This window comes from Varanus komodoensis, unplaced genomic scaffold, assembly GCF_004798865.1.
Source record: "Varanus komodoensis strain SLA01 unplaced genomic scaffold, ASM479886v1 scaffold6_4, whole genome shotgun sequence".
NCBI classification, from domain to species: domain Eukaryota; kingdom Metazoa; phylum Chordata; class Lepidosauria; order Squamata; family Varanidae; genus Varanus; species Varanus komodoensis.
In genome coordinates, this window is record NW_025336347.1 from 18,518,858 (window position 1) to 18,537,257 (window position 18,400).

General features: G+C 48.5%; 1 protein-coding gene across 5 annotated transcripts in view; it reads right to left on the reverse strand.

Moving 5' to 3' along the window:
* Positions 1 to 5,060: 5,060 nt before the first annotated feature.
* The window catches only part of USP19 (ubiquitin specific peptidase 19), a 39,369-nt gene continuing 26,029 nt past the window's right edge, over positions 5,061 to 18,400 (reverse strand). For all 5 annotated transcript variants that reach the window (XM_044451849.1, XM_044451850.1, XM_044451847.1 and 2 more), the window contains 9 exons: positions 18,266 to 18,384; positions 18,008 to 18,145; positions 17,455 to 17,834; positions 17,188 to 17,298; positions 15,988 to 16,204; positions 14,218 to 14,370; positions 12,221 to 12,384; positions 8,680 to 8,864; positions 5,061 to 6,756 (listed from right to left, as the gene is read on the reverse strand). In XM_044451849.1, the coding sequence (XP_044307784.1) occupies positions 6,538 to 6,756; positions 8,680 to 8,864; positions 12,221 to 12,384; positions 14,218 to 14,370; positions 15,988 to 16,204; positions 17,188 to 17,298; positions 17,455 to 17,834; positions 18,008 to 18,145; positions 18,266 to 18,384 (1,686 nt within the window). In that variant the 3' untranslated portion in view covers positions 5,061 to 6,537. The remainder of the gene's footprint in view (positions 6,757 to 8,679; positions 8,865 to 12,220; positions 12,385 to 14,217; positions 14,371 to 15,987; positions 16,205 to 17,187; positions 17,299 to 17,454; positions 17,835 to 18,007; positions 18,146 to 18,265; positions 18,385 to 18,400) is intronic.

Here is an 18,400-nt window from a genome sequence, read left to right on the forward strand (position 1 = left end):
TTCCCTAAACCTTCCTTGAAAGTTTCCCCTGGTGGGAAGGAGTTTTCATAAGCAACCAGCAAGTACGAAGTCTGAATGCTTGCATTTTTGAAAAGGGAAGTTGAGTTTCTCAAAAGCTACATTATTTCTTTTCATGCAACACAGAAGGTTAAAGGCAGCCTTTCTGAGCACAGTGTTACTGGGACAGGCTGGATCGTCAAGTGAACCCTTGGTTATAGGAACCAAAATGCCTTCTCTGAAATGGTCCCAGAGAGCTGCTCTAAAATCCTTAAAACTTCAGAAACAGAATCTTCTGGTGTCTCAGCAAGCTCCATCATGATTTCCTGGGCTCTTAGGAAAGACGCAGATGTTCAGCCTTGTTTCTCTTCCTGCCACCCTCTATCAACTATATATAGAGAAAACTGACCTACCCACCAAAGCAGCTGTAAAGCGGCATGGGGGGGGGCGGGGGGGGTGTTATGAATTGTTGTGAACCACCGAGAGCTCTATTAGGTGGCATGCAAACGATGATGATGAAGCAGCAGCTGTAGGTAAAGCGTTCATTCTTAGCACTGAGAGGGAAATGATATATAAATAGTATTACAATTGTAGCTTCCTGTACACGTGTGATAAAGCCAGTTACTACCCTTCTTCTCTTGTCAGGCTGGATAACACTTCTTCCCCCACCCTTGTGCTCATGAGAATTGAGATCAGGAACACATTCCCATGGATGGCCTGCCCTGTTGCCATGGCGTCCAAGGAGCAAACAATCCCATGCCACTGTTCAGGCTCCATACAGAAGACAGCAGCCACACTCACAGGGCAAACACAGGGCCCCTTTTCCAGGCTGGAGGGAGTGAGGGGGAGGCAGGGCCTCAGGCTGGTCCCTTTGTACTGTGAAAAGAGGCCAAGGATGGTCTCGGGGCCGGCTTCCCATCAGGAAACATACTGTATCTTCACCCAGGCAGACAGATGTGTGAGAATCCAAGGCAAGGCCAAACAACTTGACACATTTGAAAACCGCATAGCTCAGCATTTTTAACATTCTAGCTTTAAGGATTACTTTCTGCATCCACATGTCAGCTGAGCAACTCCTGTATTGTAGCAGATTCTGGAAAGTGCTCTTTTGCACACACTCAGTATCTATTGATTTATCCAAACTGATATCCCTCCTGTCATATGTGATCATGGGGAGGGGTCACTGTAACAAATACAATTGAAAACAGGTACTGACAAGAGCAATCACCCAAAAACCCACAGAAAAAGAGTGGCCTTCTTTTCCCAAAGAGAGATACAATGTCGGAGCTAACTGGAACTCGTAGGGGAGAGAATTCTGCTACCAGGGTGAAAGGACCCCCTGATGGATCATGGATCGTTCTAAAAAACTCTGCCACATAGGGCAACTTCAGAATGCCCCAGCTGGCCAGATCCTGGATTATAGGGAGAGGCGTTTCTTCAGGTTTTTGGGTTCTGAACCACTTAGAACCCACTCCATGAGCTTGAATTACAACTGGCAGGCAGACAGTGCAAATGGTGCAATATGATCCCCTACAGAGACACCCATTAACCCTCTGGCTGCTGATTCTGCAGCAGCTACTCTTCAGACAATCTTCAAGGGAAGCCTCACACAGAGCAAGATGTTGCAGCCTGACCAGGAAGTTACTAGGGCATGGACAAGTGTGGCAACAATCAGTTGTGATGGTGGAAGGCCAATCTGTCTTCAAAGTGGGACTGAGGCTAACCCCTACCCCTTGCCAAAGCGTACCTTACTCTCTCTCCTACCCCAAGGGTTCTTTTTCTTCTTGAATCTCCTTGGCCGGAGGTTAGGGGGAAATCCACTTATGAAAAGAACCTGTGCAGAGGCCAGCAGCATGCACAGAAACAATGTACTCGTAGGTCCCCTCGGTTGTGTGCATTTTGTCCTAAAACCCAGACATAACTTCCTTGTTTGGCACAAGAACATTGGCACACAGAAACTATCATCTTGCTAACAAACATGGGAGAGATACCTCTGTTGCAGAATAGACAATTATACAGTGTGATAAGCTAGCCTAAATTATATACCAAGCGAAGGTAAGAAGTATGCATTGTTACTTACTCCTCCTGCTAATCACAGGGAAAAGGTAAGTTTCCCAGTCAATGATCAAGCACTATATAATACTCCTGCATTTTGAGCTCTAGTGTAAAAAAAGCTTATTCCATAATAAATATGTTGGCTTTTAAGGTGCTGCAAATTATCCTCAATACTGTGTAGTGTAAATTTCTGATATATCAGTATGTTCAATCATTATAAATATATGTGGAACAATGGGGACAAATTCAATTCACATTAGCAAGTTCACACACAACAAGGAAGAATGTCATCTCCAACTTATGGTGATTTTTATAAGAAAGCTCTCCAAAATACCCTGCAAGCTCATGGTTTATAGCCCTTTTCTACACCAAGAGCTCAAGTAGCATAACTGTTATTTCATACAGAAAGCCACCAGACCCTTCCCTCTCAGAATGCATTTCTGAGGGGACAGTAAGAATGAGGCTACTAATTTGGGTTCCCATTTCATCATCTCAACGGTGTTCAGGCTTGAAGTCAATACCAGGATGGCATGGCAGCAGACAGAAAGCAAACAGACACTGGAAGAAGCAGCGCTGAGTAGAATTTAATAACTCAGGATCCAAGACAAACACCAACTTTATACAAAGAGAGCAAGACTGAGGCTTCCTGGGAGTGGGCCCAGAACAGCCTCATTTGGTTACAGCAATTCCGAGCATGGGTAACGGGGATGGAAAGCCAGAGATTTAAATAGAGGTGGTGATGGCAGTGGCTTCCCATCCCAAGGAAGTGACGAGGGGCCAAGAAATCCAAATGACTTGGGGAAGGCAGCCAAGTAGGAGGGCAAGCCATAGCTCCATGTCTTCGGTGTAGGATGAGAAAGTAAGAGCTGCTGCCAACCACAAACTTCTCCTCACTGCCAAAGTAATGCTGGTGAAGGGACAAAGGAAAACCCCAGGGAGAGGCACATGCCCCTCATGAAGGGCCATTTTACAGCCAAGATGGTGTCCTGAGCTTGGGAAAAGAAGTAGGATCAGGCCTTGGAAAGTGGAAGGATAGGTAAAGAGGGACTGTGGAAAACTGTGAAGCAGGCACCCATGGTATGGCAGATTGGGAGAAGGCCCCTTAGGGGCAGACACCAATGACCTCCCCCACCCCCCACACAGGACAGGCTGGGTATGCAAGAGAAGAGCAGGGCTTGCCACAGTTCACCTGCCTCTGTGCAAGGCGGCCTCACCAGAGCCTTTGGGGCAGGAGATGCAGGGATTGCACTGGGGGCTCAGTGGGTTTATCCCTGCGCGCTGGCACAGAGCCGCTTCTAGCAGGGGACATAAAAGGAACCTTTCCAGCTTGCAGGGGAGGAGGAAGGGGTGGAGCAGAAAGTGCTTGTGTGCTGAAGAAAAGGTCACAGCAGCTCCTCCTCCTCCTCCCCACTGGGGGAGGACGCCAGCCAGGGTGCGGTAGGGGGAAGCCACAAAACAAAGCCTTCCTATGTACAAACCTCCCACCCCACCCCCAGTGCAGAATGCCTTAGTCAACTTCCTCCATGTTGCTGTAGGATGGAGTGGGGTGCTCCGCTACCCCCTCTGGTGCCAGCACAGGGGCAACTTCAGGGGACAGGCTGGTTCCAAAAGGTGGGGAGCTGATTCCCTGCAAAGAGAACAGAGTATTAGAGAGCAGCCATAGAAAGCAGAGGCGCACATACAAAAACATATCCAGGTCCCTGCCGTCCAAGAAGGAATCCAATCTAAAATACTTACGTAACATTTCAAGATATAAAACTAGACCGTAGTATTTTTATACCTTTGGATTGTCATAAATGCTCTTGGTAACAAGTAATTCCTGTGGCATAAATAATTATGGCTTTTGATAAGTAGACAGACACCAGAGGTACTGAACAGGATGGGATGGCTGCTTACTTAAAAAAGATAAACTGGTATGTGAAATACCTTTCAATTTCAGATTGCGATGGTTCTCATAGATCTCTTCTGTCCTGTCCTGTCCTGAATAATGAACTATCAGGCTAGAGTTGTGTATTCTCTGCACTAAATAATCTGCTTTTCAGAATTTTATGCCAAAGTAACCTAATTTGTACACCAAGGAAAACTGAATTTTGGAACCTCAATACATTATGCAAATTGGCTCAAACCTACCTATACTTCCTTATTAGGGCATAGCTACTTTTTCACATAATTGTATTCTGCTTCTGTTGATGATGATGATGAACAAAGCGTTATGGAAGTATGAAATTTTACCTATTGATTAGAACCCCCCGTGTCTCCTGTCTGGCTTTACAGACACCACTAGACAACAGCACACACATTCAGACGTTCCTTTTGCAGCTATCCAGATAAAAGACCTTATTTCTCACTCAAACTGGGGCTGGGGAAACTTTTTCCTGTCAAGGGCTACATTCCCTCGTGGTTACTGTCAGAGGCAGCATGCCAGCAGTGGGATGGGACGGGACGGGACGAGGCACAGCCACCCCTTCTCTCTCTTCTGTCCCAGCCCTTCTGCCTCCTACTCAAGCACAAAGCAAGCTGCTCAGGGGAAGGCAGATCGCTCTTGCAAGGCTACCTCTTCCTCGGCTCCCTACATGCATTTTTCTTTCTGCCTTCCTTTCCCTGTGGGCATTACCCTAACCAGCAAGAAATTAGACTAAGGGCTAAATGCAGTCCTGGCCAGACTGCCTACACCTGTTTGAAATCAGTGCTAGAATGTTCAGATTATATATTTGCAATAAACAGCAAATTTTAAGCTTGCAGAAAATCAAAGAAACTACAGAATTCTGTCCCAGCCCTGGGCTCTCTTCCACCTAAAGTACCACCTTCCTCTTTAGTACTATTTGTTACTATACAATGAACACCTCAGCCAATTTCTTAATCTCCTGTAATGAGTAGCAGCTATGACTAGATGGGGTTGGGAGTCAGCAGGAAGATATATGTGGGGTGGACTGATCCAATCCTTTTGCTAAATTTAGAAAGAAGCTGAATAGTGAAGCAGCAAGGTGAAGAAAAGAAAAGAGGCTGTATTTCTGTAGAACAGCTTAACTTTATTAAATACAATAAATAAATACAATGAAAGCATTTTGCAGCACAATGCAACACCTTTATCCACCAAGCTGGCAGAAAATAACTTACAAATGCCACCACCAGAATGGTGCATGGCTCAAGTTATGTTCTTTGGTGCTGCTATGGCTAGCGACTGCCCATTTCCTGGGGCACAGCAGGGATACCAGCAACAAGTATCCGTTCTCCTGACTCTTGGCACTGGCCATGCCCCTCTCACAAAAAAGCAGAAACTTCTCTGACACTGCTGAAAAGAATGTGCACAAACTTAGATTTTATAGCTGATGACTAATATGAACAAACAGCAATTATACCTAAATCCATGGAAGGATGTTGCAAAGACATTAAATTCCTCTTTAGGACCTCAAACTCTTGCGATCACTCTTGCTTTTCTGGCCACAGCCAGGGGCTTAGGCCAGGACATTTAGGCTTAAATCTGTGGTCCTGATGCTTAAGAGGAATCCTGCACCACATATAAGAAGCCACAGCTTGAAGTGCCAGATTAAAAGAATACGAGGCTGCACAACTGGAGTCCAAAAAACAGTTCTGCTACCTTGCATGTGCAAAGAAATAGGCTTTTACATAACTGTGCAAGCACATTCATAGAGACGCATACAAGAGCAGAGTTACAAATGACAAATCGTATGTGCTGTTTAGCTGGGGCCTGGTGCTAAATCGTGTTGAGCATAATGCAGACCTGGTTTAAGGGGGAAATGATAAGAAAAGCTTTTCCCTTGCACTCTACTCTCAAATGTAGATTCCTGCATGGATCTACACATAACAATGCTGCTTTTAAAAAAGAGAGGGACAAGAAGGTACACCTGGCTGCCCCATGGCGAGAGAATGTAATCCAGCAATGTTCAGAGGATAGCAGTGGATGTTCCCTCCACCAACAAAAGGGAACAAACGTCCATTCAAAAATATGCTCTTTTCTCCACTTGCTAAGTACTGTGTATTGCTCAGCTGGGGTAAGTTGGTTCAACCGTCAAATATTAGGCACTGGGGAAGGAGCAGCCAACCCAATTTGGAGAGCAATCCCAAGGCAGAGAGTGGCCAAGGCAAACATAGCCATCCAATTATAGACACAGATATCTGCAGATCTGCCGTCTTTGCTTGAGGTACATACATTTGACTGAACCTCAAGGCTCATATGGGCTGACGTGAACTAAAGTCATTTAAGGAAAGGTTTGTCCAAATGAGGCTTCTTGGGTTGTTGAGTCATAAAAGATCCTTCCTAGTTGCAAATCCAGGCGGCCACATAAATGTAAGAGCGAAGTGCTGACACGTGACATATTCTCTGTGGGGAGGCACTGGCATGAGCTCTTCTTCTTGCATCTACCTGGCCAGGAGCATAGCAGCTCCTCACCACCAAGACACAATGGAGGAGATCCAAGGCTGCAGTAAGCTGGCTGCCTCCCTCCCAGAGCTCTGCTGCAGCTGCTACCTCCAGCGGGTCTGATAGATGAGTGGATAGAAGACATTCAGGAAGAGGGCCACAATGGCTGCCATGGTGCCCAGGACAAAGTAGCGGACACGGCCTTCATCAGGACAGTCTAAGGTGAGGGTCTTTGGTCTTCGGCTGCAAGAGTTCCAAGGGCTCCCCATCAGCCTCTGGGCAGCTTCTTCTTCAGCCTCCATTTCCTGCCAGAGCAGAGAAGCCTGCGATGTGGAAACCTGCGTCAGCACTCGAGGAGAACACAGTGCCAAATCCCTCAATCACCCATGCTCTGCCCCTTCCCAGAACGGCCTGCCCTGCACACCATTTTTCCACAGCTGAGCTCTCTGTCACAGCCCATGGATTCCCCCCTGCTTTGCTATGGCTCCAGCAGTAGGCCAGATTCAGATTCGGGACGCCTCCCAGGGGCAGAGTGAGCAAGGCAAGCCACAAGGCGACAGACGCTTGTCAGAGTGAGGCATCCGTGCTGGCTAGCTTGATGCGAGTTTTCCCAGTCTGCAAGTATCAATGCCACTGTAATCCTTTTAACAGACCCAGTTCCCAAATAATCACAGCCCATGCTTTCTTGAATACATGAAGGTCATTCAGTTGACCAACCAGTCACAATGGGCGAGAACATGAGGATCACTCATAAACAGCCAATCACAGTTGAACCTTGTTGGTGAGAACATGAGGATTTGATGACAGCCAGTCACATCCAAGGGTTTGCAGGTGAGGACATGAGGATCTTTTGTAAGGATGACAGCTAATCAAATAGCTCAGCTTTAGCAAGTGGAAAAAACCATGAGGAACATTCAGAGATGACAGCTCAACACAGCGCTTTCCTTTCTTTTTTTAAATAGACAGGTGCACAGAAGGAGTTAGTCGCGAGTAACCAGTCACAGACCAGTTTTTTTTTTTTTTAATGTGCAGGAGGACCATTCAGACCTGTATGCCAGTAGTTTTCAAGGAGTCTTAAAAGCAGGTGGAATCCATAACATCTTCCCCACTCCATCCCCTGGGATCTTTGGGTAGGAGGGCTGCTGCTTCCTGAGCTCCCAACAGTCTAAAGTAGCAGGCAATGGCGATGATGGAGCTGGTGCGAGAGCCAGTTCACCACAGAGGCCAGCTGCTAGTGTCCACAGGTGTGACCGGCATCTCAGTTTAAACATTCAGGCCTCTCTCTCTCTGGCAACTTCTTTGAACAGATCTGTGTCTGCTCCTTCACCTCCTCCCTAGGGTATGTGGCCCCTGCTGGTCTTTCACTTGCTGGGCATCAATGCCTTGCAAACGACTGCAAGATGCCAGGTGCAAAACAGACCGCCCAGCTTCAGTGAACTACAGGCGGCACAGACAGGACAGAAACAAGGCAGCCCGTCCCACAGCAGAGACTTGCATGCAGCACTGCCTCACCCTATTCCCAGGGAGCCACCACAGCACACGGCAGCATATCCGGGGGTGTGCCAGCCCTGCCTCCACACGCGCATCAGGGAGGCTCTCCTCCTCGACTAGGGCAGGATTGCTGGCAGCACACCCAAGAGCAGTGCTGGCCTGCTCTCTGCCCCATCCCTGCCTTATGGACTATGCCTGGGGAAGGCGGAAGGAGAAGGCAGGCAGGCAGGCAGGCTCCTAAAACACAACAGAAGCACTGAGCACATACGGTCCAGTCCGACAGCCAGGACCATCGACACAGGCAACCATGGCTGATGGCTTACCCCCACACCAACACTTTCCATTATTCTGTGTACAGTCAAGGGCATCCCTGTCTCATCAGCTCAGTTTGCATAGGGTCTGCTGTTGTCACTCAGGACAGCTGACAGTCATCTTCCACCCTTGTCCCAAGCAACTCCCCCCTTCCCCAGGATCCTCTGAGCCAGTGCAGCCTCCCGACTCCTAAGAAGAGTTGCACTCTCTCTTTCCCTCCCTCAGGTTTTTTTCCAAGAGCATTTAAGACTTGCACCTTCCTAGGATGCAACTACTAGTCCAGTAACACACACCCAACAGCACCCACACCTCATCATTAACCGAGCCCGAGTGACAAGTGGGAACCAGCAGACCCTTCTCTGCTCTCAGCAGTAAGGCCGAGCAGGCTCCCAACTAACACCAGCAGTCGTGGGAGCAGACATGCTTCCCTTGGAAACGCTCACCTGATTGCCTGCTGCCTCAGCAGATGGGGCCAAGTCAGCCCGAGGGTCTGAGGGGTGAGGTGGCCCTCGAGGGGGTCTCTCTACAGGAGAGTTTCGTCGGCGGTAGAAGAGCACGTAAGCATATCGTGTCACCACCTGGCTTTCATCCACTGTGGTGACGGTGCTATCATCAAAGAGTCGCCAACCTGTGTAAGGGAAGGAGGAAAGGAGTCAGTGGAGACAGACTCTCACAAAGCCGAGACCTCTCTTCAACCCTGAGCAGAGGCATGACTGCCTTTGTACCATTCATTTGCTCTTGCTTCTTCCTTCTATGTAAAGGAGCAATCCAAGTCCCCTCTCTGTATCTCCTGTTCCAAACCCCTCAGGCTTGGAGAAAGACCTACACCTCCCCTGCTTGGCAAGTTCACCCAAACCTAGCCTGTAAACCACAGCCTCACCTTGCTTGCAGATCTGAACTCATGGGCGCTGCTTCCATTTTATTTTTACTTATTTATTATACTTAAATCCCACCTTTTTTGCTTCTTGCAAGAAACTCAGAATCTTACTTGGGCTGCCATTTCTCCATTTTATCCTCACAGCAACCCTGTAAGGTAGGCTACACTGGAAATCAGCGACTGCCCCTCACTCCCATGGTGAGGATTCAGACCTCCTGACCCTCAGTCCATCACCCCATTACCATGGCAGTGGCAAAAGACCGAGCGGCCACTGAAGAGTAGGCAAAGTTTCTATGAGGACACCCTGACCTCACTTTTCATGTTCCTACCTGAGAGACCAATTAAGAATTAACAGTGAATGATGAAGCTGGCAGGACGGGATCCCTGTCACAGTGTGAATGCAGCCCATCTCCAATGCTAGTCACCGAGTCTAAGATAACTCTAGTCTTAAAAAGCATTCCTGATCCTAACCCTGCAGTGTAAAGACAGGGAACCTGAGTCTGGGGGCTGAGGAAAAAACCACCACCATCTCTCACTCTCACCCTGGGGTCAAGCTGCTCTTGGCTGGAGTGGAGGTGATCACTGGATCAAGCTCACGCCCACCATAAGGCAGGGAGAGCAGCCCTCCTTTCTTCAAAGGGCATTAACAGTTGTTCCCAGGCTGCTGTGAGATGCAAGCATTTTTCCTACGATACAGAAGGGGATTCTTGCATGTGTTGTTCCTCTTGCTTGCCAACAACATAGCAGGGTATCTTATGTGAGAAAGAGCCACCTCCCAGTTTCTCCTCTGCCTGGCTCCAAACAGCAGGCCCCTGGCTAAGCTCAGCCAAGTAGCTGTTCTTTCCAGCGATGTCCCTGCTATTGCCTTCTGTTTTTCTACACTCAGTCTACAAGGAACATAAAAAAGGAGCAAGGAAGTTCCCTTTGGGAACCAGAAGATGCAGAACAGCCAAAAGCTGCTGCTGGGTATTTTGGGGACCCTTGCTGACAGCCAGTCTAGGCAAGACACCACCAGTAGGTACAACCCACTGGGGAAAAAGTCCGCCAGAAGCAATTGCCCCTGCAGATTACTTAATTTATATTCTACCTAATCACCAAAGCTCTCTATACAGTTTACAACAGCTCCTAGAACAGGGCTGTAAAAACTTCTCAGCATACAAACTGTGTATAATTCTGTATAATAGCTAAAGCAACATTTGATACAAAAACTTGGCAGACCCATCATGCCTTTAATATCCTTAGGTGTCTTTAAATCTTTTGCACAGAAGGCTGTCTTAACAGGCTACAGAAGGACAAGTGGGCAACAGATGGGCCTCTGCAGGGAGATTACTCCACCTTCAAGGGCTACTGAAATGCTCTCCCCCTTGTTGCTGCCCTCTGAGCCTCCCTCAGGATGGCACCTGGAGGAAGGCCTCAGGTCCTGATTGTAATGACCAGGCAGACTGCACTTGGAAAGGGGCATTCGGGCACTGCAGTATCAAGCTGCACAAGGCTTTATAGGTTAACACTGGTACTTCAAATTGGGCTTGGAAACATACAGGCAGCCAGTGCAAGTGGGGCAGAAATGATCCTGTATGTTTGAACCTCCTGGTCATTAGATCAGCTTGCATGTCTTGCAGTTTCAAGCTGCAGCTTCTGAACAATCTTAAAGAGAAGTCCTGCATATACTGCACTGCAATAACCTAATTCAGAGTTTGCAAAAGCATAGACTACTGAAACTAGGCTACTCCTATCCAGGCAGGGCACGAAGCTGGTGGAAGGCGCTCTGTGCCGCAGAAGCTGCCTGGGCCTCAGGGGACAAAGAGGACTCCAGAGGCTCCTCATGCCATGAACTTGCTCCTTCAACGTAAGTGCAACCACAACCAGAACAGGGCACACGCCCTCCAGCCACTCAGAGGAACCACCTACTAAGAGCATTTCAGTTTTGTCTGGATTGATCTTCAGTTTATTAACCCTCATCTAATCCATTGTCACAAGCAGACACTGGTGGAGCACACCCCGCCCCTCACCAGATGAGGATGAAAAGTAGAGCTGTGCGGCCTCTGCACACTCATGGCAATGAATGCCAAAATTCCAGACAGCCCCACCGAGAGGTTTCACATCAATGCTCAATGGCATGGGGGATCATAGAATAGTAGAGTGGGACGGGGCAGAGAGCCACTGGGCCCAACCAGCCACTGAAGAACCCCATGCAAGAGTCCACAGGGCTAAGCGATATTGCCCAAGCACCACCTTCTGGTGCTGGCCATCCAGGCAGGAGTGCAACCACCTGTCACTCTCAGTTCTGAGGGCTGCCCCAGATACCATGGTTAATATTACTGAAAGCCAGTGAGAGATCTAGGAGTATCAGCAGGGCCACGCCCCATCTCTCTCTGGGTGAAGGTCATGATACAGGATGACCAAAGCTGTTTGCATGCCAAGATCCAGCTTGATCCCTGACTAAATTGGTTCCAGATAACTGGTCTCACCATTGGTTGGCCAATGCTGCTCAAGGACCTTGTACAGGAAAGGATGTCCAAGCTGTGACACAGGCTTTTCAGTGATGACTCCAATCAAAGTAGGGCCAACGAGAAGTGCCAGTCCCAGCCCTGACCTGTGGATCACGATGGGTAAGCACGGTGCCACAGTCACAGATGGCAAGACTCTACCCTGAGTTCTGTGGATGAACATGCAATGTCCCAGTGAAGGACTGAGGCCAAGATCCTGGGCAAGGTTTGGGCATCCCAGGGGCATATTCAAAGACAGGAAGGCCCAGTCTCCAGTTTTAATTCCCTGTAAGGATTCTCACAAGGCCAAAGCAGGGTTGCCGGGCTGGGAATGTAAAAGATGGGAATAGTCCTCCTCTTTTCTCAGTCAGATGTGCTGGCAGTCTGCTATCATTTGAAGTAGGCTTTAGTCCTCCAAAGACACTATGTCTTCAGCCCTGACTAGAGAAAATGATCCATTCTTTCCTAGATGGATTTCCTGGTATTTCTGCTGCTAAGGAGCGATCCTGAGTGTCTCAGTCTATGCTGCTTGTGTATCTCCCAAAAGCCTATACATGGATGAGGGGCACCTGGTTGGCTTGTCAATGGTCATTCTTTCGCCCAGTAACTCCTCTTACTCACCCACATCACTACGCTGGCTGTTCTTGTCACTGGGAAGTCGGGCATAAGCTGTATAGTGCCCACCAATCATGCCCCCATAGTGATTAATAACTGCATACAGATCATACATGGGCACCTGCTGCTCATCCTTCTGACCAATGCAGAACTTGCTCAGGTCCAAGTTCCTGAGAACAGACAGAAGAAGTTAGTTAGTTGCATATCTCAAGCCCATCATTTCTTTTTTCAGAGGTAGCCCAGTTTGCCGTCTAAGATTTGCTTGCCTGGAAATCATCCATATTCAATTCCTCACGCTATCTCAATGGTTCAGGGGGAGGCAAGAGTCTTACCCAAACTGGAGTAGTGAGAGGGTTGAGTGAGTGCTTTGCAGGCAGAAGGCTCCATGGCCAGCCCCTAACACCACCAGTTGAAAGGATCTATCCTGAGTAAGAGGCCCAAGGTAACTTCCTTATGTCCCTATTTATACCTTTTGGCTGTTGGTGTGCTCCAAGGTACACAAGGCCTGTGGTGGCTCTATAGTCCTGGAATTAGTTTTCAGTGGGGTTTTTCAGGCCCTTCTTTCACAGGGACTTCAGAAAAGTTCTCAAGACCCACCTGTTCTTGCTGGCATTTCCATACATTCTTGGGCTGCTGGTTTTATTGAATTTGAATTGGTAGCATGGGGTGGGCATCTACTTTTTGGGTTGGGGCAAGATGACCTCCCACACAGCTCTCTGTGGACTAGATGATGTCAAGGAGAAATGGCCACACTGAACCCCTCAACTAGGGAGATACTTAGTATGACACCTGAGCTCCCAAGTAAAAAAGTGAGTGACCAGTATTTTAATTAAGGAGATATTCCTGCTGTTATCTCTTAGCTTATTATCGGAAATAACAGTGGAGATTCCTTCTACACCTTTTCCACAAGCCTCCAGGGTCAAAGCTTTGAAAGGTACCCATGAGGGAGTCCAAGCTGCCATGAGCTGGATGGGGAATCTCTGGGTTTCAGATTAGGATCTGCCTAAATGAATATGTATTCACTAAATTTTATGTAACTGCTTTTGTGTGGTTCTTATCTGGTATACCATCTTGAGCTCTGTTTCACACTTAAAGGCAGTCCAACAGTTTAAACAAACAGAATCACCCTTGTTATTTTGCTTTGATAACAGAAGCAAAAGAATCTGTTCCACATCCAAAAAAATCTCAAACTAATGAACGAAGGAGGAAAATTTAGGGGATGTGTTTGAACCCTGAACATAGGTCATTTTGAACAAAATGGGCAGTTTTCAGAAGAATAGCTATTCAGAATTTGTTGCGGCAAAAAAGTTTTGCTCACTGTGATTAAGCTTACAGTACTTCACACCAGGTGAAGGGTAACAAAAGGTGATGAAGGAACTATGGATCTACATTCAACCATCTCATGGGTCTGATTAAGTCGATGCTTGTGAATATAGATGCTATGATGCAGGCAGCCTTAGCTTATCAAAGGCACCTGTTTTTCCTTTCCTTCTGAAATAGTTCCTTTTACCTCAACCTAAAAGAGTGTCATGCTCCCTTCAAAATAAGACGAGGGAAGACACAATTAAATTGACTCCCCTAGCATATAACCTGCTATATAATATAGATCACAGATCAAGACTGAAGGTGAAAGGGTAGGAAACATGCAGCCCCCCCCCCAAATTCAAGAGACGCCCACCCTTTTTGCAAACATAATGGCACACAGAGCTCCTACAGTGTCAAAAATAACTTTTCTGCAATCTAGTTCAAATCCCTTTGGATTATGCAACTGCTCCGGATGCCATTTTGTTTTAATCTCCTCCCACTTTTGGCACCCACCAGAGTGAGTTCTAGGGAGTGAAAATGGCCTCTGGTCCACTAGTTTACCAGATGACCTCACAACCTGAGCACATTCCAAGCTAGACAGTCCTCATGCTAGGAGGGGGCCAAGCACTGCATCTCATCCAGGCCAGGAGGATGTTGCTGCGTTCAAGGGGCAAGGTAAGCAGGGACAAAGTCCTCACCTGACGGGAAAATCCACAATATCGCTGATCTTGTCCCTCCAAATAAAACTGCGGAAGGAAAAGCGCTTGAGCTGTATGATGAGCACGTTGGGCAGGCGCCACAACATCAGCTGCTTAGATGCCTCACGGTGCTGCTTGCACTTAGGGCAATACCTATGGAGAAGGTAGTGGGATGATAGAGAGGGTCTGTTAATGTCTCCTGCTGCCAAGTCCAAGAGGCTAATCTTTGCTACCCTCTGTCCTATTGCACAAAATAAGGAGTAGCAAAACTCTGTTATTTAGGTTTCTGAAACCAAAGGCTTTAGAAAGAGTTTTTGACCAAAATATGCTGCATGGGATGTTAAATTCTGAGGCTGATTACAAAACCTGTGCTTTTAAATATTTTTTGAAGTTTCCAAGCAGAAATGGGAAAACTCTGATCTGCTCAAGTTCCCCTTCTGGCCCACAGAGAATTAGACTTCCCTCCTCAATTGCCCATCACTCAGAAGTTAGTTGGGAGGGCCTCACTGTTATGTTCACTCACTAATGGGAATAATAGTAGGGTCTTTCCTTAATTAGTGAGTCAAACCCTCCAAAACTGATAGAGGGAGAAGTGTGCTAAGAATTTTGCCTGTCCTGCATCCTCCCCAACGAGGCAAGGCATAGATACCAAGATACACCAAGGTACGGAGTGGAAGGACACCCAAATGCAACAAAGCATTGGATGGAAAAGTGCTCCTCCATCAGACACCTTGTCCATCATGGAGCAAAGCCACCCAGATTCCATTCACTCCTTGGTCAGAAGGGGGCAGAGAAGCAAAGGGGGCTAAAGTGAGGGAATGATGGGGTTGCATTTCCCCTGGAGGACCAGGTTCACAGCTTGGGCATCCCCGTTATCAGAGGCAGCTCTACACAGAGCATGTTAATAGTAGGTCCAGCTGAGATGTGACCAAGCATCTAAACCAGGGGTCCTCAAACTTTTTCACCAGGGGGCCAGTTGAAAGCTGCCAGTGCTGGGCGCAAGCCGGAAAGGTGATGCTCGGTCGCATGCACGGGCCGGTGAGGGGGTGGGGCAGGGGCAGTGTGTGCAGGCACACGCGCTGAGGTGGGGGCAGGGCACGCGGGCACACAAGGCAGCGGCTTGCTCGATTGGAGATCGTTTTCTCTGAGCGAGCACACTGCTGCCTCCCGTGTGTGGGGCAAGGTGGGCAGTGGCGTGCGTGCACCCAAATGGGCATGGTGAGCCGGATCCGGCCCCCGGGCCGTAGTTTGAGGACCCATTATATATGTATTTATATATATCAATTTATATCCTGCCCTTTTTCCTACAAAGGGCTCAAGGCAGCTTACATCATTCTCCTCCTCCATCTTATCCCCACAACAACCCTGTGAGGTAGGCTGGGCTGAGAGTCTGTGACTGGCCCAAAGTCACCCAGCTGGCCCCATGACTGAGCGGGGACTAGAACCCAGGTCGTCTGAGTCCCAGTCCCATGCTCTTAACCACCACACCACACTGGCTCTCTGATCTGATCTAAAGTAAAGTAAACTAAATGGTAGGAGGACCTTTTCTCTAGCCTGGCCTGATGGACTATGCCTCAGTCACATCTCCACTGAACTTCTACTAACATGCTCCGTGTGGACCCGCCTCTGGTAACAGGTTAGAACCTTCAGCTGCTGAATGCCTGTGGAGGCTTGGCATTTAGAGCCATTTGAAATTCTGAGAGTGCACTTGCAGATGCCATAGATGGGATTCCCAGCTCACAAAGAAAGCTCCCCATGTCTCCTTCATACCATGCCTCCTCTGGGGCCAACACCTCTGGCTTGGTGAAGAGGTTGAGGCACTGTTCCAGGGTGAAGTGTCCTGCCCTGGCTGCCTCACTTGCAGATCCTGGATCCTCCATGCACTCCAGTTCTTTAGACTCAACTAGCACAAACTCCTTCATCCTCTCATTATTCTTCCAAACCAGGGCCAGAGAGCAGTCATCCGTCAGGTCCAGTGGAGCATCTCCTGAAAGGCACAGATGTTTATAGGTGGTGCTGCCCATCCTCTCCTACTGGGCTGGCATGGGCACTCAGGAAAAAAGCAACTAGAGGCAGTGCCCCTCCTTTTTCTGAGGCACAGGAGACAAGAGGAGGACAGAATAGGAAGCATGGGGCAAAACCAGAAGTATGGCTTGCCAACTCTAGTTTCAACTACACTCATGGTGAGAGACAAATTGCAAGCCTTAACCTGTTCATAACTCACAATGGTCTTATGAGGCAGATGATACCTGACGTTTTACCTACAGGAAACTGGAACCAAGAGAGGAAGATTTTTCCACTGCAAAGCAGTCAAAGGGAGCTCCAACCAAGATTCTGCTAGGGCAAACTGTGGTTCTCAAGGTTAATGGAGGCGAAAGCCACCAAGGCTGTTGACCATGGAAGTGCATGTGTGCGGGAGGGGGAGCGTGAGACACAGATATCCGGACTGACACAAAAGGGACACACCAGCCTTCTCTCATTTGTTTCTGCAACTGTGTAGCACAGGGCAATGTCAACTATGCAAGAAGAAAGGGAGTTATTCAGAATTCTGGCTCCTGATACTGTGCTTTCCCTCCCTGAACAAGAAGTGCCTGTGAATGTTCATGAGGGGAGATTCCTTAGCAGAATTTCTAGTAATCAAGTTTTCAGCACTATGTGTAGCTCTTTATCCCTTTCCCATAATAGCCAGAAGGACGTCAAATAATCTGTGCAGATTGCATAATTCAAAGATTGCAAACGTTAGCGCACAGCTATGACTGCAGCACCAGCCACATACGGCCCCAATAACAGCTAGTCAGCAGCATGTATAGCTGCCCTCTATGGGCATTTGTTTGACAGACTGGATCTGATCCATATCACTATGGAAGAAACTTTTTCCTATGTCAGTGGAGTTCCCTCCTGAGAAGGCTAAGCTACATGTTCAACTGCTGCTGCTTTCAGAACACCAAACTCTTACATTCTGACCCTCACCTTTATCCTCCAGCTTCTGCTCTTTGTTGGCTGCATCAATCTTGTTGATGTAGAACTGGGTGATATGAGAACTTGGCCCCTCACCTGGATGCTGGTAACCAGGGATGGCAGCTGTGGGAAGGCAGGAGATAGTCAAGGACAGTCCCTTCTTTTCTTTACTCACTAGCCACACTGAAAAATGCTCAGGAACCCCTTGGAATTCGGACCCCAAAGTCATCAGCTGTGGGAATTAGGATCAAGGCCCTGAGGGGAGGGTGGCTCACTTACCTTCAGGCCTGGGGCCTTTCTCATAAGGCATGTCCCTTTCCACGCAGCTGTCAGGCCGTGTATCCAAGGCAGGCTCAGAGAAGCCTGAATCCAAACTTAGCCCTGAGCTTCTTGCTGTGGAGACCTTGCTTCTCACAGTGCTGGCATCCCCCAGTTCCGCCTGTAACTCAGGAGCCAAGAGAGATGCCTGGGATTCCTGCAACAGGTGCGGGGCCCTGGCACCATCTCCTGACTCCATGCTGGTCTCAGCAGCAGACACGGCGGTGGCACTGCTACTCCTGGCAGGTGGCTCTTGTTTCTCAGGAGGCTGGGGCTGCAAGCCTTGTTCAGGTGACAGCCTGCCCACCTGGAAGGGAGGCTGGAACACACTGACCGAGTACCTGAGCAAAGAGAGGATGCAGCCACTCAGGACACAGCCCAGCAACGTCTGGGCCGAGAATATGCTGCTGGCACACAGGCAGGACTCCCTCGCCACTTAGGCCTTACGAGTAGAACCGGGCAGCAGCCACTCGCCATCTGGCCAAGAGGACGGGCACTACTCAGGCTGCCTTACCTTGCATACCCTTCCAGAAGCTGGGCCAGACGTGCATAGGTGAGGCGTGACTCCGGCACGCTGATGAGGAAGGGGAAGCCAATGTTCTCAGGGCGACACAATGTTTTGTGGTCGGACCAGTGTGTTCTTTGACACATTCTGAAAAACACACATATGAAGACCATTCTTATTCCGAAGCAGCATGTATTTTTCCCCACCCCTTGCTAAGCTGAGAATCACAAAGCAGATTTTGGCTCTGGGAAAAAGAGGACAACTCACACATTGCAATATCCAACGCGGTAGCACCGAGTACAGCGCTTTAGCTTCTCCTCCTCTGACTGCTGCTTCTTCTGACAGGCGGCACATTCGGTGATAGGTACACTGGGCACCTGAGAACGCTGAGAGGAGAGATTG